This window comes from Spermophilus citellus (genome assembly GCF_964194105.1).
Source record: "Spermophilus citellus genome assembly, chromosome: 16".
NCBI classification, from domain to species: Eukaryota; Metazoa; Chordata; class Mammalia; order Rodentia; family Sciuridae; genus Spermophilus; species Spermophilus citellus.
Window position 1 is genome coordinate 71,020,825 of NC_138196.1, and position 22,766 is coordinate 71,043,590.

The 22,766-nt window shown below is 42.2% G+C and overlaps 1 protein-coding gene across 1 annotated transcript; it reads left to right on the forward strand.

Moving 5' to 3' along the window:
* The first annotated feature begins 542 nt into the window (after positions 1 to 542).
* On the forward strand, positions 543 to 8,558 carry LOC308635362 (arylamine N-acetyltransferase 2). The gene is made up of 2 exons (XM_081269714.1): positions 543 to 607; positions 7,416 to 8,558. The coding sequence occupies exon 2, from the start codon at positions 7,421 to 7,423 to the stop codon at positions 8,291 to 8,293; it is 873 nt and encodes a 290-aa protein (XP_081125840.1). The 5' UTR covers positions 543 to 607; positions 7,416 to 7,420; the 3' UTR covers positions 8,294 to 8,558.
* The last annotated feature ends 14,208 nt before the right edge of the window (positions 8,559 to 22,766 follow it).

Here is a 22,766-nt window from a genome sequence, read left to right on the forward strand (position 1 = left end):
GAAATTGCAAGAGTATAGACCCATATCATTAATGTAAATAGAAACACCAACAGAACAAACCATATGACACATGTCACACTCACACCACATGCATAGACAAAGTATAGACACTTTTCACGCTGCCAGTGCCTTCCAATGGAGAGGTAAAAGGGAGTGAGGATGAGAGAACCTTTTAAAAAATGAAAATAAAGACCTCAGGAATGGGTGAAGACAGTAAGCTTCCACCTTCTTCTACCCCCTCTAGGTTACTGGAACAGCTTTCCCTGCACCCTTTCCAAGCTCTGAACTTCCACTTCACACTCAGGAAGCCTGGCTCAAGCTCCCAGAGAGCAGGAACTATGTGGAATACAAAGGTCCCTCACAGCCTGAGGCGTGTGAACCATCAGATAATATAAATCCCCACACCTCCTCAGGAAAACTTGGAAGGAGAGGTCCACTGGGGCACCAGGAAGCCCTGGAACTACATTTCCCACAGATCCCTGGGCGGACTGTAATCAGACTCTGGGGGTGGGACAATTTGGTAACCAATGAGAGTACTTCCTCTGCAGACCTAGGAAGAGGCAGACTGCACACAACCTGGTTCCTGGTCTCAGGCTCTGGTAACCTGGTAAGTGGAGCTCTCCACTGACCTGCAGTGGGCTTTGAAACTGGGGTTTCCTCTGCTCTCAAAGGGAGTGCAGGAGGCTAGATTCTACTCTGCCCTGAATTCCAAGTTCTAAGTTGTTCAGAGAGTTGGGTGGCTCCTGCTTGGAAGTAATGCTGTAAATGCTATGCAGCATGATGATGAATCTGACACTCTCAGTTCACACCACCTGGGTGACAGGCGCGGCCACAGCACATTCTAGCAGAGAGAACTTGAACAACTCTTTTAGTGTCTCTGAAGCTCCCTTTCCCATAGTAACATGGAGATAATAATGGTACTTACTTAAAGTTTGTCATGCAGACTCAGTATTAAAAGGTAGCAGCATTTAAGGGAAATTCCTCAACTGGATTTCTCTCTTGGAAACTTTGGACACTGTCCTCTGTCCTCAACTGGGTGTGTCCCAAGGTCCAGTTAATCCTGCAGGGAGCAGACTCATAACAATCCTGCTCCTTTTGCCTGAGCTGATCAGAAATCCCCAATGGTCCCCAATGTCCTGCGTGTCTGGATTTTGTTATCTGCAATGTCTAGAGAAATTCCTGGGGGAATGTTTACCATGTTGGAAGGAGGCTTAGTGGGGAGGGTCTTGAGGAGCTATAAGGGATGAAAAGTCAACTGCTTCACTGTTCCTGAGAGTAGGGTGTCCCCCCTGAACACTGACTACAAATGACACAGGAGCAAGGAGCCTCCCTAGGCAAGGCTGTCCAGGAGCCAGGGACTCTGTGCTCTGGACTCTGCTCTGTCCTCTGGCAGGATGCCCACACGACAGTCCTCTCCCTGGCTCTTTCCTGTTAAACTGCTCTCTCCCTTTCCTGTCCCTGCCCCTCATACTGCCTTAGACACAGAACAGCTGGGCACACCCTGTCCCTCAAAAGGAGCTTTGTGGCTGTCAGCTCTCTAGCTGCCCCCTGTCCAGAGACTTATTTCTTGGCCTCACCATCTTCAGCTCTAGCCACTATTGCTCTTCAGGTTTGCTTCCTGCCTTCAATGGTACCCTGTACCCGCTTCTTAGCCACTGAAGGCATTCCCAGGGAGCCATGGCTGAGACACAGTTCTTTTGCACACCAAGGACTGTTGAATAATAGTCTTTATTTTTTTTAATATTTATTTTTTAGTTTTAGGTGGACACAATATCTTTATTTTATTTTTATGTGGTGCTGAGAATGGAATCCAATGCCTCAAGCATGCTAGGCAAGCGCGCTACCACTTGAGCCACATCCCCAGCCCTGAATAATAGTCTTTAGCTGTGGCCAGCCTAGCAAGTCCTTTTCCATACAGATAGTCAGCAGGTTGTCTGGGGTATAGTGTCAAAAGCATGTGTTGCTGAGCACTTCACTGTAGTAGAAATTGAAGAAGAGATAAAAAGAAATAGAAATAGTATATATACAAAAATAAAAGCAGTTCATTAGCTTTCCTTCTATGCAATATTGCTAGTAACCTATGCAGTAGGTATAGAAGTTTCTACCACAATCCCCAACAGGGTTTGTGCTGCTTGTAGCTTGAAAATATAACAGCAGCATCTCATGCACAGCCTCCCTCTGGATCAGTCTGCCTTTTGGGGGCGGGTAGTACTAGAGATTGAACTCAGGGGCACTCGATCACTGAGCCACATCCCAGCACTTTATTGTGTTTTATTTAGAAACAGGATTTCACTAAGTTGCTTAGGGCCATTGCTGAGGCTACCTTTGAACTCAAGATCCTCCTGCCTCAGCCTCCCAATCCCACTGGGAATATAGGCGTGCGCCCGGCTTCAGTCTACTTTTAATTCTTCTAGGCCGGGATCTTGCTCACAACTCACTGGGGGAGAAGATAAGGGTTTAACAAAAAAGTTGAAAATCACATGAACGATGCAGAGATCCTAAAGACGTGGAATTGAATAGGTTCTGTGTGTCAACCCACTCTCCTGAGGAATATCCCACATGGTGATCTGTCATTGAAACACCATGTTTTAGAGATAAATTACCACAGTTAATCCAACTGTTGCATGTTGACCATTGGACAAAACAATATTCATGTGATCTGCAGAAAAAAATGCAAGCCATTTTCATGGCCTCCTAGCCCTCTAGAAGTCACCTCATTGTGGGTATCTTTCACACAGCTCTCCAAAGTGACCACACTGGTAACTTCGGCCAGATTCCCAAAATTCAGACATTGGGACAAGGGTCCCTGTGCAAGTGACTTAAGGAAGTCCTGGAGAAACCCTGCTGTGTCGGGATGTAAATTATAACTCAAAGTGTGTTGAGACCCAAGCAAGGCAGCTGGGCATTCAGATCATGGACCCTGGGCTGCATGGGCTGGATGTCAATTCCCCGCATGGCTAGCTCCAAGCTAATGAGGGCAAGAAGCTCCAGCAGTCCCTCAAAGTGAATCCAGGGTGCAGGTTCTTAAGGATAATGGCACAAGCCAGGCCAGGGGCACCATGATATGGTGAAAGAAATCTAAAGAATCTAGGTGACTTGTAGATAGCATTGTCACCACAGTGACTCAATCCTGGGTCCTCCCCACCCATGTGTCCTCTCTAGGCGCATTGACATTCTCTGTTCTTTACACTTCTGTGCTGACAGTGGAGACCCATGATCCAGTGGGCTCATGTGAACTGTGGGTTTTTCTTTTTTTAATGTTTTAAATTATTTTAGCACTCTCCAGTTCTCTCCTGGCTCTATCCCTCCCTATTTTATTCACCTAAATGCTTTCTGCCTCATTGTTTTAGTCAGCCTTTCACTGCTATGACTTAAAGCCCTTATCAGAACAACTGAAGGGAAGAAAAGTTTATTTGGGGGCTCACAGTTCCAGAAGTCCTGGTCCATAGGCAGCCAGCTCCATTTCTTTGGGCTTGAGGTGAGGACATCATGGTGGGAGAGTGTAGCTGAGAGAAGCAGCTCACACGATGATCAGGAAGGAGAGAGAGAGAGAGAGAGACTCCACATACAAAATGTGTACCCTAAAGGCACACCCCCAATGCCCAGCTCTTGCAGCCATACCCTATCCACTTCAGCTACCACTCAGTTAATCCCATCAGGACTAATTCATGAATCGTGTTAAGGCTCTCATAACCCAATCATTTCTTCTCTAAACCTTTGGACATTGTCTCATATATGAGCTTTTGTATCAGACTGCACATCCAAACCATAACACTCAACTTTCAGTAATTTCACCAGAATATGATTGTTTACAGAATTTTAATCAGGTAACCACTGGCCTGGGTGACTCCAGTGCTTTACATTCCCAAGGTAAACAACAGAAGAAAACCAGAAACTTTACCAGTCAGAAGCCGCCAACTAACCCGTACCTAAGAATTTTCCACTTTATCTAATGAAATATGGTTTTTGTGCTCTTTGTGGGAACATCCTATAGAAGTGTCTCTCTTTCCCTGTCTTCCTCCCTTCGCCGGGGACGTTGAGTGCTTGTGATCTGGTGCTCCCTGATTGATGTAGTTCTGTCTGTTCCAATAAACTTGAAATTTCAATGTCCCTAAGTTTATCGTGTAAGAGTTCCAGAGTTGGCAGTGCTGGATCAGAGCTTCCTAGTTCTGGTCTTTCTCAGTCTTCAGATTTAATCTTTCTTGCTTCTATTTTTGGATAAGCTGAAAGAAATGGCTTCTTCAATAGCCATAATGCTCATCACTTTTCTCCCCTTCGTTTGCTATTAAAAGGAGCCAGTGCTCACATCAGTCCTTTGTTGTGGCCAACTTCTTAGTTTTCCTTTTGATTTACTTTGTTCTGGCCAATGAGGAGGAAAGACTTCCTCAGGATAGCTCACACTGGTTGCCTTTGTCAAGTCCTTCCACCTTTCAAATCATCATCGGATGCAGGTTGCTGTTATGATTCAATAAAATACTAACACAAAGCCCATGTCAGGATCATACACTCTTCCGATACTTTGTAGACATAGTTCTAGGACTGCACCTTTGGATATTTCCGGGGAACATTCTGTTGCCAGCCTGATATTTTCTTCCATATGAAGTTCGTTCTCTGATAGATGCTTGAGTAGTTCTTTTAAATTATGAATTTCAAAAATTTAAGCAGATAATGTGTCGATGTCAAGTATGTAGAATCAATAGTTTCCAAGACTCTTGTCTCTTGTTTTTCAAATTTGATTTCTTTTTCCTTTCTGGAAAATATTTCTTTATATATATCTATCTTGTATATATTTTCTATTATACTTTTCATATTCTTCCCTTCAGAAGCATGATGTGCTTTTCTTTCCTTTCTGTATCAATTAACTTTTCTTTTAATGTGGGAATGGCATTATCTTTTCATTAGTCTTTATATGAATATCAGTTTTTTTCCACATAACTAATTATGGTTCATCTAAATAATTCTTCTCGCTTATGACTAAGTATAAGCTCTATGTTAAATTAATTAATTTTAATTAATCTTAATGAATTTTCTAAGTTCTGAAATCTTTCTTTTCACAAACCATATTATTTCATCATCTTATTTTTTAGTATTTATTACTAAGTTATTTTACATCCTCTATACTGCCAAGTTCCTGAAAGGAACTTCTATCTATTCAGTTTATATTTCTTCTTCCATTTCTTGTCTTTTGGTCATGCAATTTTTGCAGGTCATATTTTTTCTTCTAACACATCTCACAGTCTATTTTCATTTGTTTTGTCTTTCCATTCATGAATAAATGGCTCTGTCTCCACTGTTACTTTTCTTCTTGAGTCTAGTGTAATAGGTGAGATGTCCATCTAGCATTGGGCTTGGACTCCTGCCTTTCAGAGGAGGTGCAGAAAGATGACTATGACAAGAGACTCTTTGTGGCATATTTTCCACATATAAGTGCCCCCCCCTTCTTTCTGTGGACTCCTTACATTAAGGGCATTACTTTGTTTTTCTACCCTTGTGTCCCCAGTTATAGTTGTCACCTAAGGAAGACCAGGTGCTACCACTAGCCTTTGGTGTTTATCTTACTAGTAATCGGGGACATGGACCATAGTTCACTGTGCCTGCTGCTCCCATGACAATTAATCATGTGGTTGGTGGCTCCTGGGTACCCTCCTGGTGAGTTCCAGAGCCTCCAAGCTTAAGGCTCATTAGGGTTCTTTCCGTCTTCTGTGATCAGCCTTCCTGTACCCTTCTTGTGCAACTCAGAGGCTTCCTTTACTGTGCAGTACACTCCCTGTGACGTTCAGGGATTCTTCACAATTTATGGTCCACAAAACTACCCTTTGTTTTCAAGAAGAATCATGTTATACATTTTTTGAAGCCACATTTCCTATCATTTCTAGAGTTGTTCCAGGAAGAGGAAACATTCTAAGGCTTTTGAATTACAACGTTTTGAAATCGACTTATGTTCAACTTACGGAATGTGGTTAAAAAGTACCTTTTTAAGAGTCCCCAACGGCTCCCTATCTAGGCGGGCACACTGCCTGCTCCTGTGTTGTCTTCTCCTCTAATGATCAAGCTGAAAAAAGGGGGTCTGTTACTGCACAGAGATGCTGCCAATCAACATGCAAAACTAGTAGTTTTGAGGAGCTCTTTCCCTGGCCACAACTTCCCAGGTGTTTGCAGTATCACACCTTGCACCACAGCTTTAGTAATAGACTACTGCTTATGTTAATCACAGAATACACAGTCAAATGTGGTTGCATGTCACCAGTATTAAGGCCCCTAACAAACATTTGAAAACAAACTGTAGAATTACAGAAAAAAAGAACAATACATATGCATCAGTCCCGTGGCCAGACACGGGTAAGCCACCTACTCCTCTTAGGTGACCTTTCTCCTCTCTTCCTGTGTATTCAGTACAGACTGGCTAAGGAGGCCAAGAAGAACTGGGGTGGGCTGAGTAAATGTCTCTTATGGCCGAGCCTCAGTGTTACAGGCTGACCTTATCCAAGTGTTGAGAAAGGGTACTGGTTCGAGTTGGGGTGAGAAGAAATGCAGTGACTCTACTAGCTTGAGGGGAAATGTGGCAAACGTCAGGACCACCTCCCCTGCTCACTCTCTAGAATCCATACAGTCTCACTGAGGATTTCTTAAACACGTTCTTTGTAATTGAGATCCTCCTGTGCACTTACTATTCCTACTTATTGCTTTAGTTTTCCCCAGGGCGCTTACAACAATCCCGTAAATTACATGATTTATTCATTTACTCAGTTCACTATCTGTGTCATTCTAATTCCCACTGAAATGTAAGATTTTAGAGGGCAGGATATGCACTTTTATTTATGTATTTATTTAGTTAGTTTTTGTGCTAGGGATTGGCCCTATAGCCTCCCTACCAACGAGATATACCTCCAGCCCAGTAAAATGTTCGTTGAGCTAATCGATCAATCAGTGAGAGAATCAACATAAATCTTTGAGTACAGAACTTACATAAGATTCTGCTAAAGGGAAATTTGAGTGGGTCAAGTTCCGTGAATGCCATTTACTCTACTGTAGAATTCTCCTGTTTGAATCCAGAACCATTTAGAAGCCTATCTTAATGGATACCAATTGGAACTCAGGGTTTTTCGTCACTAAGAAAACCACATCTAAACTGGTTATCATTTGACTCATCATTTAATCTGGATTTCTAGTTTCTAATACTTGAAAGATGGAAGATGACCAAACTTTCCTGCTAAGGGTCCCTGGAACTTTAGTGAACTATGAGTTTATATCGCTTCCTCCAATCAAAGCAAAAACTTATTACAGATATTTGCAAGCATTATTTGTATCTACATATTTTAAAACACATTCTAGCTAAAGTTAGGCTGCTCTTGGAAATCCAAGTGCAAAACTAGCATAATTTGTTTCTGGTTTTGTTTTTATTTTCCTCACTTTAGGGACCATGGACATTGAAGCATATTTTGAAAGAATTGGCTATAAGAACTCTAGGAACAAATTGGACTTGGAAACATTAACTGACATTCTTCAGCACCAGATCCGAGCTATCCCCTTTGAGAACCTTAATATTCACTGTGGGGAACCTATGGATTTGGACTTAGAGACCGTTTTTGATCAAGTTGTGAGGAGGAAGCGGGGTGGGTGGTGCCTCCAGGTCAATCATCTTCTTTACTGGGCTCTGACCACAATGGGTTTTCAGACCACTATGTTGGGAGGATACGTTTACAACACTCCGGCCAACAAATACAGCAGTCATATGATTCACCTTCTACTACAAGTGACCATCAGTGGCAAGAACTATATTGCCGATGCTGGGTTTGGACGCTCCTACCAGATGTGGCAGCCTTTGGAATTAATTTCTGGGAAGGATCAGCCTCAGGTGCCATGCATCTTCTGCTTGACAGAGGAGGAAGGCACCTGGTACCTGGACCAAATCAGAAGAGAGCAGCACATTCCAAACCAAGAATTTCTCAATTCCGACCTCCTAGAGATGAATAAATACCGAAAAATCTACTCCTTTACTCTTGAACCTCGAACAATTGAAGATTTTGAGTCTATGAATACATTCCTTCAGACATCTCCAGCTTCTGTGTTCACAAGCAAATCATTTTGTTCCTTGCAGACCCCAGAAGGGGTTCACTGTTTAGTGGGCTTCACCCTCACCTATAGGAGATTCACCTATAAGGACGGTATCGACCTGGTAGAGTTTAAGACTCTGAATGAGGAAGAAGTCGAAGAAGTATTGAAAACTATATTTAATATTTCTCTAGAGAGAAAACTAGTGCCCAAACATGGTGATCGATATTTTACTATTTAGGAGAAGCAGCAAGCATGGTCTTTAATAACACATCCTTACACTTTTTACTATATAAAATTTCAAATCTATTCAAGATTATAGAGAATAAAATAATAAACCTGCGTATTGATTTCTCAGATTACCAACAATGAACTGATGCCCTATCATAACCTTTGAGCCCCCACATTATTTTGAAGAAGACCCTACACATCATTTTATTTCACCCATAAAAATGTCATCATGTATAACTAAATGGCTTTTTTTTTTCAGGAACAAAACCACCCTCCTTTCAAAATTAATACTAATAAAAGCATTTTAATAATGATGTTGTTTTCTTAGAACCCAGCCCTACTTTTGCTGGAAAATGTTTCAACACTGGTTTATTGTTGAAGTCACAGAAAATTTATACTGGTAGTAAAGAAAAGAGTGAAAAAATAATCGCCATTAAATTCAGGTAGCATACATACAATACCCAATTTTTATAAAACATCCAGATTTATGATTCGGGATTGGAATGTAACAGAGAAGGAAGAGCTATAATATTGGTTTTGAATAGCCTACTAGTCCTTAAGATGAAACTTCACTCAGTACAAAGGAGTATGTGACCATCAGTGGCAAGAACTGTATTGCTGATGCTGGGTACCAATAGGGCCATTCAGCTAGTGATTTCTTCCAGGGGTTTCTACAGAGCTTCAGTTGTTGATATACTCCTTTTCTTAATATGGGAATACTGATATTTAGTATTTCCAACTTCTAGTATTAAATAGTTTGTATTTAAAATGTTTATTATGAATGATGAGTTACATGTTTTCTAGACAAACCTTTTTAGTGAGGTAATGTTAAAGCATCATTGGCTAAAATAATATGAATGAAAGGTTCCATTTGGAGGTGTTAGGGTATTAGGGAGCGACATGGTTCTTCTGCAAGAGAGGCTTCGTCTCATCCTATTTCTTATTTTCTAATTATATTCTTCCACACTTTTCCTTAAAAGGAAAACACATGAGGTACTTTATGTATATTTAAGTTCCAAATGCTATGGACACCGGGCAAATTACTTACTGAATTATTGGGTGATTCTGTGGCTGTGGTTCCTCAGAGGTGAAATAAGTATTGAACATACCTAATCTAGGTCGATCTCTAAATAAATGTTTGTTATATGGATGACTGAATAATGTCTGTAGGTCATTAATGTTTTGGGTGGTAGGTGAGCATTTGATGGGAGTTCTTTTGCCATCTCATTTATTGTACTACACAATCGTCCCTTCTGTCTTTCCCTCCAGTTGTATTCCTGGTCCTGCTGTCATCTGCCTGTTTCATCTTTGATAACATTATTACCAGGATATCAGATGCCTAGATTTTCTGTTTGTAGGTTGTTGTGTCAGGGCTATAGGTTAAAATACAGACTTTGTTCTTAAATTATTGTCCTTATTCAACTTGGGATCATCATAATAAGGTGAAGGGAGAAGCAGGAACTGGAGCGTTGGAGCAGAGGACAGGTTATGTGTGTTTTATGCAGCCTCGTAACAGCTGGGAGACACTGGTGAGGCGGACACTCAGGGAGAAGTGGACATGAGCCTGAGTGGGACCAAAGGATGAGAATTGTTTCAGTATGTGAGTTTGCTACCTTCCTTCACCTATTGGCCTTGTTTGGCTCTTTTGGCAACACCAGGGCACTTCTGGTACTCTTAAAACGAAGAAGGTTTCCTTATCCTTTGGCTAGAACTGTGTCGCTGGCAAGACTCACCAAACAGATCAAATGAGGCTCCTGGACAATGATGGAGTTTGTAACAATGGGTTGAGGAAGTTGTTTTCTGTGAGTATCCTGAACAAATCCAATTATTTTTGTTTTTTGGTACTAGTTATTTAACCCAGGGGCAATTTGCCACTGAGCTACATCCCCATCCCTCTTTTTGTTTATTTTTTTATTTTGAGACAGGTTCTGACCAAGTTGCTTAGGGTCTCACTAAATTGCTGAGTCTGGTTTCGAACTTGCAATCCTCCTGCCTCAGCCTCCTGAGTTGCTGAGATTTCAAGCATGTGCCACCACATCCCACTGCAATTGATTCTTACTTGAATATGTCTACCATGGAGGGGGGGGGGGGGAAGGCCAAAATACACTGGAAGAGACACTGGAAGAGACACAGAGACATAAAATCCATCATGACCCTCACCTTCATGGCCCTCACCTCATGATCTCATGTAACCCTAATTACCTTCTCCCAAACCCCACTTCCAAATACCATTAATGTGCATTTGGGGATTAAGTTCCCAACACATGAACTTTCAGAGAACACATTAAAACCATAGCAGATTCTGAATAGTCAAAGTCATCTCAGCAAAAAGAAAACACTGGAGGCATCTCCATATTTTGAAATACAATATGAAACTAAAGTAATAAAGATAGCATGCTACCACATGAAACCTGACACCTAGACCAAAGAACCAGGATAGAGAGCCCTGGATAGCACGTATTTATCTTAGTTGTTTTTGACAAAAATCATCAAGAACTTAAAATAGGGACTGTCTCTTCACTACACGCTGTTGAAAAAAACGGGATACCCACATGCAGAGAACAAAATGTACAGTTACCTCGTTCTGATTTTAGAATAAACTCCAAATAGATTAAAGACTTAAACATAATGCCTGAAACTGTAAGACTACTGGAAGAGACGTGGTGGGAATGCTGTGTGACATTGGTCTGGGTGATCACGTCTTGACTAGGACCCCCAAATCAGGCAACACAAGCAAAAATAGACAAATAGAATTGCATCAAACTAAAAAGCTTCTGTACAGCAAGAGAAGCAATCAACCGTGCAAAAAGATGGTGCCCAGATTGGGAGAAAATATTGACAAATCATATATCAGAGAAGGGGCTAATATCCAAAATACCTAAGGAACTCAAACTCTTCAGTAACAATAAAATTGGTATTCCTATATAACAAGGACAAATGAACTGAACTGACATTTCTCAAAAGAAGACATGAAAATGACCAACAGATACACTTAGAAATTCTCCATAGTTCTAATATCAGAGAAATGCAAATTGAAACAAAAATGAAATATTACTTCATACTTGTCAGGTTGGTTGTTATTAAAAAAATTTTTAAAAATAAGGGTTGACCACATATGGAAATAAAAGAACTGTTGAATATTGTTGAATGTATTATAAATTAATATAGACACTTTGGGAAATGGTATGGAAGTGCCTCAAATAACTAAAAATTGAATTATCACAGGATTCAGCAATCGTACTTCTGAGCATATATCCAAAGAAATTGAAATTTGTATGCTATAGGGATGTCTGTGTGTCAATATTTGTTATAGCATTATTAACAAAAGCCAAGACAGGGAAACAAAACCAAAGTTCCCATTAATGTACAAATGGATTTTTCAAATTTAGAATGTATTCATAATGGAAACTATTCATCCTTTGAAAAGCAGAAAATTCTGTCATTTGCAGCAACATAGATGAATCTGACGGACATTATACTAAATGAAGTAAGCTAGACAGAGAGACAGTTATCTTATGATCTCACTTTACCTGTGCAATCTAAAAAAGTCAAACTGCGGAATAGAGAGGATGGTGGTGGTTACCATAGGCTAGGAGTATGGATAGACAGGGAAAGGGAAGACATTGTCCAAAGTTTAAGATAAGAAAAATAAGCTCTGGAGATTTATTGCACAGCATGGTGGCTACAGGTAATAATAATGTGTATTTCTAAATAGCTAAGAGAGTATTTTAAGTGTTCTCATCAACAAGAAATGATGACTATTTGAGGTGGTGGATGTGTTAATTAGCCTAATTTTATCAATTCACAGTGTCTGCATATAATGCAACAACACAACTTACCCCCTATATTTATGGCGTAGCTGGGAGTGGTAGTGTACATCTGTAATCACAGTGGTTTGGAGACTGAAGCAGAAGGATCGGGAGTTCAAAGCCAGCTTCAGCAACTTAGTGAGGCCCTAAGAAATTTAGCAAGACCTTGTCTCTAAATAAAATATTGAAAAGGGTTGGGGATGTGGCTCAGTAGTTAAGTGCCCCTGGGTTCAATCCCTGATACTAAAATATATATATCCACACATATTCTCATTTCAAGACAAAATAAAAAATTAAAAATCTTAATGAGTTGCTAATAATGCTTAACATATAGCCTTGAAACTTAGAAGTTTAAAACTGCTCTTTTTTTTTCTTTTTTTCTTTCTTTTTTATGCTCAGACTCTTTGAGTCTAGAATTTAAAGAATGCAAGAGAGCTTTTTTCTGTTCTATAATGTCCAGGCAAAGCTGAGGAGACTCCCATGGCTGGTAGTGGGGTGCTCTGTGCTAGAATCATTCAGAAGCACCTTCACTGACTGAGGGCACCAAATGGGGCCAGGATGGGGTACTCACAATTGCTTCCCTGTGGTCTGGGCTCCCATGTTTTCTTAACACGATGACTCGGGTTTCTGTTTCTGAGTCCTCCAGCTTGCAAGGTGGAAACCAAATCATCTTTTTGTTTTCAACTTATTTGAGATGAAATCCACATTACACAAAACTAGATATTTTAAGTGCTCAATCTATTGGTATTGAGAACATTCCCAGTATTATGCGATTACTACCTCTGTATCATCTCAAAACATTTTGATCACCCCAAATTAAAATCCCTTGCCCATTAGGCAATTTGAATCCCCTTTATGACCTAGCTTTGAGGTTATATAGCATCACCTCTACCACATTCTATCAGTCATAGGCAAGTCACAAGCCCTTTCGGATACAAGGAGAAGGAACTAGCTTTCATTTTGGATGTAGAAATAGAAGGGTCTACATTATCTTGGATGGAATATGTTTGGATTAATTTGCCACAGCCAATCCTCTATTCAGAAAAATTTACATTTCATAAGCATGAAAAATACACTTTCCCCATCCTAAAATTCCCCAAAATCTCCCTCCAACATGGCATAGGCTCAGGCATCGTGTCCAGTATCTTATCATCAGATGCAGAAGAAGATGATTTACTAGTCCTACATATTTAGTATCATTCTTCTTGATCCAAGGCCTTGTGAGCTATTGAGATAAATTGCTTTTCCCACACATATCCAAAATACAAGCATGAGATAACCACCATAGATTCTTCTACTCAAAAAGGAGCTAAACAAGGAAGAGCACATGACAGTTACTAGGCCATAATAAAGTCCATCTGGGTCCAATGTTATGGTTTAGATCAGGTGTCCCCCAAAAGCTCATGTGTGAGACAATGCAAGAAAGCATTGTAGAGAAGGTAGGGTGTGGCTGGAGGAGGTGTGTCCTGGGGGTTGCACTTGGGGTTTATATTTTGTTTGTGAGAACAATCAATCTCTCTCTCTCTCTCTCTCTCTCTCTCTCTCTCTCTCTCTCTCTCTCTCTCTCACCTAGGTGCCATATCTCCAGCTACTTTCTTCTGCCACACCCTTCCACGATGATGTTCTGCCTCACCTCAGGCCCCAAGGAATCGAGCCAGCTGCTGTCTGGGGACTAAGACCTCTGAAACCATGAGCCCCCAAATAAACTTTTCCTCCTCTAAGATTGTTTTTGTCAGGTCTTTGTCGTGGCAATAAAAAAGCTGACTAAAATACCCATGTAACCCATTCTTTTTTTAAAATATTTTTTTTAGTTGAAGATGGATATATTACTTTATTACTTTATTTATTTATTTATTTATTTATGTGGTGTTAAGGATCAAACCCAGTGCCTCACACATGCCAGGTAAGTGCTCTACCACTAAGCCCCAGCCCCAGCCCCAGGTAACCCATTCTTGATTAGGGCTCAGTCCTATTTCCTGGAGTCTTTTTCGTGACTCTTGCCTCAACTCTTTTGGCTTCTAGATTCATCACTTGCACTCTGTCATATTCCTTATAATGTGTAAAATTAGTAGAAGAACCTGATTTCTAAAAGAGAGCTTACAATCTAAGTGGAGCTGGTGGAACTGTTTACCTAGCAATAACCCTCTAGGAGGGTTATGATTCCATGCAGAGAGCTCCCAGGGACATTAAGATACTCTAGACACACAACACCAAACTCAGCTTGATGATTATGAGGATGAGCTTATGAAACTGATTCTGCAGGCTGCTGATGTAACGAGACAGCGTTCTTCAGGTGTAGCGTCCCATGTTTCGTTCCCTGAACACAGAACCATCTTTGACTTGCAGCTCTAACAAAAAGTAAGGTTAAATGAGGAGGGAGTGGAATGAAGAATGTTAGCCAAGAAAATAAGATTACTGGGGAGCATGAGGGTTAAATGTAGTTCCTGTAACACTCAGAAACTGTGTGTAGGCAGTTTGAGAGGTGACACCAGTAAGCAAGGGGGGTGGGGACAGGCAAAGAGTCAGGGAAGGAGGAGAATCAATATGAGAGCTCATGAAGTTTTCTGCTGCTGGCCACAGGAGCTCAATGCCTCTAGGAGGAGGCACTGAGCTCCTGTTGCCTGCAAAGGAGTCTATAGAAATGCCTCCCAGAATTGCCTGCCCACAGAAGAGGAGGCAGGAGCATTTACCCAAGAAGTCCCATCTCCAGTTGGCTGAATCATCCCTGGGGTGTTACCTCCCCTGAACTTCCACTCTGCAGGTGTGAGTGAGTGCCTGTGGCGACTGCTGGGGAAGTCCTGTGGCAGGAAGTGAAAATCCTCAGTGCACCTGTGAGGTGGTAGCAGTGAGCCCTTCCTTGTAAGCCAAGGGGCTGAATCAGTGCATGGGCCAAAGCAGGGGCTTGGAAGTCCCTTGCTTTCTCAACTCCTGAAAGTAAAAAGCAGAAAACTGTCATGGACATGTAGGACAGGTTTGGTTTGGTTTGGTTCCTTTTTTTTTTTTTTTTTTTTTTTTTTTTTTTGCTTTTTATTATAACCAAGATGGATGCGGCACTGAAAACCAAGTAGCCCTCACAGAGGACACACCTAAGCAGCATCAGTTGGTTGATGCTGATGCTAAATGTGACAGGAGCGGAGGCTGCCAATATGGGGCTCCCTGGTTCATACTGGTTAAGACCAGAGAGGGAGCATCCTGGAGGCTTCTGCTCTGAAATAGAGCCATGTATGTGGCCACACAGATAGCAGGAGGCAGGCACCAGGAACAGCCTTGTCATCGATGCTCCCAGCAGTACCATCCCTGGAGAATTCTGCACTGTCACTCACTGGCAGCTCTGAACTCTGTTCCATTGTCCTCAGGCCCCTCCTCCTCCGGCCCAGCACCCATCATGTAGTCAGAGGCTTCTCATTCACTTGTTTGTCTGCACCACCAAACTGAGTTCCTTCAGAAAAAAAGAATATCTAGGTGCTTAATAAGTGTAGCCCAGGGAATTCATAGCTTTGACAATAGATTTAAAAATAAAAAAAGGCCAATTCTGAATGTGCTAATTCATCCTCACAGTTTACTATGGAAGAGAACTCCCAGCTTCTGGGATTAGTCATTCAGGTCAGAGGTGAATTTCAATTGCAACTAAGAAAGCCCTATTATGCAATGCTTTAAAAAGAGATTCTGGTGCCAGAAGAAATAACCTCTCCCCTGCCAACATCATTGGCCATATTCCAATTCTCAAGTTTCATTTGCAAGTCAGTCCTCAGCACTCCTTATGCAGCAGGGTTTAGAAGATATTAACAACTATCTCCTTTTAGAAAATTCTATTCCTCATTTTGTTTCTGAGCCAAGCAGGATTTTAGACATGAATAGATGTGGATACTTGGCTATTGATCATTTCTCTGTTACTGATTCTAGTTCTAACCTCCCCTCCATCAATCTGCCAGTCCTGCACCTGGAAACTCAGCTTATGGGCAAGGAAGCCATTGATGTTCAGGGTGTGTGACTAGTTCCTTTGCACAATCACGGGAAATTGGGTGCAGGCATCCAAACTCTGGCGTGTGGACATTCTTGTAACTGTTACCTACTCAAAGGAAACCATTCGTTCTCTCTATCAAAAAGCAACAGCAATCCAGGTTACTGGAGAAAAAGACCAGTGAAGCAGCTAGACTCTAAATGAAGTGGGCATTCCATCTTTGGTCCTCTTTCTCCTTAACAATGCCTTCCTTCAGAGATATAGATATTCTAGTTCCTCTTGCATCTCTGATAAGGGTAATCTTTGGCAGTATTTCTCTGTTCTCCTCCAGAGAGCTCCTGTTACAACAAGGCAATTCTAAAAACAAGCCTGTCTTCTGGTGCCTATCTGCATTATTATTCCTATTATACCTTCTCTGTCCTGGGCTGGCCTCTGGTAAAAATAGTGATCTGGACCACTAATAAGGGGCTGAGTATTGTTATATATACTATCACTAATACTCCTACAGAAGAGGCAAATTATGTTTCTTTATCCACATTTTATAGATGAGAATACTGAGACAGAGGATTAATAACTTTCCCAAAGTAAAACAGCTACTTAATGTCACAGTCATTTAACATTATTATTGCTACGGGCTGAAATGTGACCTTCCCAAGTTCCTGTGTTGAAGCCCAACCCCCAGAATGCGTATTTGGATAGATGATTAAGTTAGAGTGAGGCCATTAGGACCGGCCCCAGTCCAAAATGACTATTGTTCTTATAAGAAGAGAAAATTTAGAAACAAATAAAATAGACACCAGGGGTGCGCATGAACAGTGGAAAGCCCATGTGAGAATACAGCGAGGAGGCTGCCATCTGCAAGCCAAGAAGAGAAGCCTCTGAGGAATCCAACTCGGCGGGCACCTTGGCCTTGGACTTCCCACCTCCAGAATTGTGAGAAAATAAGCTTCTGTTGTTTAAGCCACCTGGTCGGCTATTATTTTGTTATGGCAGCCTTAGCAAATCAACCTACATAGTTAGGAACTGGGTTCAGCTGCTAGAGACGGAACTACTAACAGTGACTTAAACTAGGGGTTGATAAACAGTGGTCCAGGCCAAATCCAGGAAATGCCTCTTGTGGTGATAAAGTTTTGTTGGAACACTGCCATGCCCATCTGATTACAGATTGTCTATGGCTGCTTTAGCAGTTACAACAGAGACCCTATGGCCCACAAAGACTAAAATATTTTCTCTATTGCTATACTGTACATTGAAGTAAATAATTTTCTATATGGCACTTTACAGAAGCAGTTGGTGGCCACTGTTTCAACAAATAGGGCTTTATTATCTCACATACAAGTCTGAAGTGTGGAAATCCAAGGTGGGAATGGCCACTCCCTCAAAGATCAGCACCTAAGCTCTTCTACCCTCAAGGGACCATTTGTATCTGGTATCCTAAGGATACAACATGTCTGCTGGACCTCCAGCCATTTCACTTGCAGTCTAGGAAGGAGAGGGGAAAGAACAAGGCCCAGAAAGAGGCTCTTCGTAGATGAACCAGACGAAGAGATTTCCCAGAGACCCCAGCTTTCTAAGTGGCTAACAAAGAAGAAATAAGGTATCAGGTAGTCAGAGGGGTTACACACCAAAGGGGAATATGAGAGTGAAGTTATGGAGGTAAAAATCCGGTGGGAGATGAGGGCAAAAGGCACACAGGACTCCAGATGCTTCCAATGTATCATCATCCTGCCATGAGGCCCAGGAGGTAGGAAAAGCCAGAAGGTGCATGTGGATGAGCAACACCTTGCCAGGAAAAGGACTTGTTTTAGTTTTGTCCAAGAGTAACAAAGGCAGGTGGAATAAAATCACAGGTAACATAAAAACAGATAATTCAAACTCTCACCAGCTCCAAAATCACTGAGAGCTGGCTTGCAGGCCATCAGCAGGCTGGCCTAGCAAGCAGTTTCCCAGACAACTGGGTAAATGAAATCAGCTCAGAAGATAAAATCCACTGGCAAGGTACCAGCACAAGTGGCTGTCAATGAAACATGTGGTTCTGGGCTGTTCAAATCCATTCCCAACCCTTCCGCCCACTCCTTAGCCACATCCTGCCCTCCAGCAGTGTAGGGAACCCCCAGCCTCTGTGGCTGCCACCCCACTCCTCAGCTGTGCAGACGAGGAGAAATAGGTCTATGCTCGAAGTTACTGGTGGATGGAAATTAGCCAGAGGTCACAATGGGTTTGAAAGGCATCAGTTGTAAAACAATTTTCTGCCTGAATCAAGCTTCTCAGACAATAAGATGAATTTGTCTCTGCAGACAGCCCTGCTGCAAGAAGAGCTTGACAATGAATTCCCTCATTGTTCCCAATATATTCTGTCTTTGTGGTATTCATAGAACAGCAGTAAATGTGAGGGGGGATGGAAGTGCAGACATAACTGGCCCCAGTTCCCTCATCTTGCAAATTCAGAAAGAAGCCTTCATGAAATTCTGGGATCCCCACGTCACACCCTCACTCCTGATGGGGTTGGACTTTGTCACTCTTGCTCTTTCCCCCAGTCTAGGCTACAGCCAGGGAAGCCATCTGTCCCTAAGCAGGTGGAGGGTTAAATGAACTCATGCAGGGTGTGGCTGGCCTGCCCTGGGCTCTTCACCATGCTTTCCAGGGCAGCCCTGTGGAGAAGCTCTGCAAAGTGCTCCCTGGTGATGGGCCTCCAGGTCCCCTGGGTAGTCAACTAGGCCAATTTCATCTGGGAGTCCTGACCTCACCTAGGAGGAAGAGCTGCCTGGGAGCCTGCCAGCATGGTGAACCCCAAATTTGAAAATGCAGGAGCAGAGGGTTTAACCAAGTGGCCCAAACTAGTGTGGCAAGCTGAAGACTGAGGCCTGCAGCATAGGCAGGGGGCCATTGGGATTGCCCTGCTTTGGCTTCTGCCACAGGAACTTTAAGCTTGACAAGGATGGACCTGGCTGGCATGAAGCCAGCACACAGAGTTGGCGAGCCTAAGGAATGTCGAAAGAACTCCACTGAACCTTCTCAATAAAGTGCTATTCCTAGCGTTCATCCAGCACCCGGTGAGCATGTGCCAAGCTGTGGAAAGTGAGAGTTGAAGACACAGTCCTGACATCTCCTCCAGCAAGGAAACTCATGGAAACAATCAGCTTTGACCTGCCTCAAAGCACGTTGCTCTACTGCATGTTGTAATGCAGGTTTTATCCCATGTCCTGGCAAAGAAGAAAAGGGATTAATCCTGACGGACACTTCAGGGAATGTATCAGGGGGAGGTGACATGGAGCTCTTAGGTATTCTATAAGGCCATGGCGTCTGGAAAGGGTAATCAGATCCAACCTACTTTTACATCCTTCCTCCTGTCACTTCCCTGAAGACCACCTCCCTCCTGCAACCCTGCAATCCCTCTCTAGTCACGCCAGCTCTCTCCCCATTCCTGATCCTAATTTCTGCTTTTGATACCCTAAGAAAAGCAGCATAAGCCTAGAGAACATAGGCAAATTCAAAGTCATTTTCATATTCCTGTAAAAATGTTCCTTCTCTGTGAAATCCTTTCCAGGTCTCCCAAGCAGAAATAATGGCTCCTTCCTTTGTGTTCTAATTGCAGCCAGTATGCATGGCCTGGTGTGACATTTATTTGTGTGCTTTATTTAATCTCCGCCTTGTGTATGAATGGATTTAGTTGATCGGCACTTACTGAGTACCAACGATGTATCTAACACTCTGCTTGACTGAGGGATGTAGAGACGAATACATTTTTGTTAAATGAAGACACAAGCAAATGTGTCATAGTCACACAATGGACTATGAGTCAGTAGAATGGGGTGGAATGTCCTAGCTTTGCCATGGATGAATTTTGAAACATCATGCTAAGTGAAATAAACCAGCCACAAAAGATCACATATGATAGGATTCCATTGCTACAAAATGCCTAGGAAAGCTAAATATGTAGAGGCCTAAGCTGGGGATAAGTGTCAGGGGATGGAAGAAGGGAAAGAAGGGAGTATCTCTGAGGGTGATGCAAATTTTCTAAAATTAGATTCTAATGCCACACAATTTTGTGAATGATTTACTAAAGACTATCAAATTATGCCCTTAAAGCAATTGATAAATATATGTCAAAACAATTTTTAAATTTTCCAAAATAGAAAGATTGAGTAGAAAGACAGGTAGAGAGAGATAAATAGATACAGATGATTGTCCAAACTGACTTAGGTCAGTCATCAATGTGTGGTAAGAACTGCACCTGGTAAGGATTTACACGTAAATCAACTCTTTCCAAAATGTGGCCTGGTTACTTAGTGGTCATTTAGTATGAATGCCAGGAAAGTGGTTGATTGCCCAACTAAGAAATTATAGAGTCAACTCCACTCTAAATATTGTAACAGAGCTTAAAACCAAACCTCAAGTATGTCCTTTAAGGTGATGAGTGAGATTGATGTGTGCTTAAAGGGTGTCACCTGGAGGACTTCAGCTGTGAGACTTTCTTGTCTGAAAGTCAGAAGGGCGACTTTGAAGTGACCTCCCAGGCAAGCTGATGGATCACTAAGATCTTTGAGCTCTTCCCTTATGTTATAACCTCTCGGGGTCTGAGGCACAAAATAGCAAGCTCCTTCATTCTGAGGAAACAATGCCAAGGGAGACAATGGATGTCATTCTTAGGGAGTGTGATGGCAAATGGCCAGTGGACAAAGGACTGTCCCCATCACACACACACACTGGACATGGTATGAAACTCTGGAACACAAAACCGAGAGGAAACTAAGTGGTAATGATTACTGGGTCCACATTTCCCACTGGCCAGGTTAAAGGTGAGTGTTTTTCACCTGCCTAGAAGACACTGAAATGAATGCTGTTTTATAAGAACTGGTTCTAATCAGCCAATAATGATAAATAACCATGAACTGAACCCCAACTGAAAACAACTAAGACCTTCCATCTATCTGCTACACCAGTGTCTCATTGGGCCTAATTAAAGACTCTTTCCTAACCAATAAACAGTGGAACTTGTTACAAAAAAAAAAAAAATACAAACTCAGGTACTTATTTGGCCTCACCAGCCTGAAAGGGTCAGAACCTGATTCATACAGCCAGTGCCCAACTCCCCGGCCGTCAACAATTCTGACTTCTTCCCTCCATGGAGACATGGGTAAATTCTCCAACCACGTGAGTTCCTTTGTTCAGCTAATAACGAAGCTCAGTGCCTGCTTGCTTGTTCAATCTTTGGATTTTGTTTTTTCCTTTAAAGAAATGCCATATTCTTACATACTAGAGTCAGGAGAGAGATTCATTCAATGCATTGCACAAGGCATCAGGCCTTGAGGTCCCACTGCTACAGTGACCAAAAGTGTGTCTGAAACTCAGACACCAAGATGTGGGAGGCTTCTGTGGATGGAAGGAACTGCTGGCATTTTTAAGCAAGCTCTTAGATGTTTTGTTTTTCTCTACTGCAGCTTCTCCCTGGGCTGAGATTTCAGCTCTCCTTTGATGCTGCTTTATCCTTTGTTCTGAGAAGAAACCTCATCAGGCCCTGAGACTTTTGCAAATGTGAGGCAAAGAAAGCTATCTTCCAGCGAGGACAGACTGTGAAATGGCAGTTCTTTAAGCAGAACATCTCCGACAATGTGAAAGTGAGGTTTCTCAGAAGAGCTCTCATCCTCTCTTGGGAGAGGAAAAAATATCAAAAGTCGAAGAACTGTTTGCATGAATAACTCGGACATCACAGTAGCTTAAGGACCATGTGAGGCCCCAAATTCAGGACAAACCATGCTCTGCCTTTGACAGCATTGCTTTGATAATCCGGAACTAATGGCTATTTTATTAGTAGTATCCTGTTGCATTTTCTAACTGGTCATGTTAGTTTGCTAGAGCTAAACACCTCATACAGAAGAGCTAAACAACAGAAATTTGTTTTCTTGTCATTCTGGAGGCTGGAAGTCCAAGATCAAGATGTTAGCAGGTGTGATTTCTCATGAGGCCTCTCTTGACGGTTTGAGGAAGCCAGCTCCTCCCGGAGCCTTCATATTCTCACTCTCAGTCTAGGTGTTGTCTGTGTCCTAATCTCTTCTAGGACACAAGCCATATTGGACTATGGCCCAATATTACTTATTGTACTTTAGATATCACTTTAAAGGCCCCAAGTCCAAATTCAGTCACATTCTGAGGTATTTATGGGTTAGCACTTCAACATGTGAGCTTGAGGCCTAAAATAATTCAATCCGTAAGATTCTGCCCTCTGGCTTCCAAAATGCATTTTGTTCTTATATGCAAGATGCATTTACCCCCATTTAAATAGTCATAAAAGTCTTAACACAGCCAAGGATCAAATTCAAGTTCAAAGTATCATCGAAAACCAGTATGGGTGAGATCAGAGGAATGAATCATCCTGAGGTGAAATTCCTCTCCAGCTGTAAACCTAGACAGTGGACAAGATGTCTGCTTCCGGCACACAACGGTGGGACAGGCATTGATGACATGTTCCCATCACAGAAGGGAGAAGTCAGAAAGAAGACGAAGACCCAAGCAGGTCCAAAACCAAGGTAAATGCCACTGGATTTTAAACCTTGACCATGATCCTCTCTGCTCCATTCTGTGCCCTCCAGGAGCACCGTGGTGTCATCTGCAGCCTGTGGGCCCAACAGAGCAATGGCTTCGCCTTCTCAGCATGGAAGAGGCAATGTGGCCCACTAAACCCAAGAAGGTGATTCTGTGACAAAGGAGGAGAG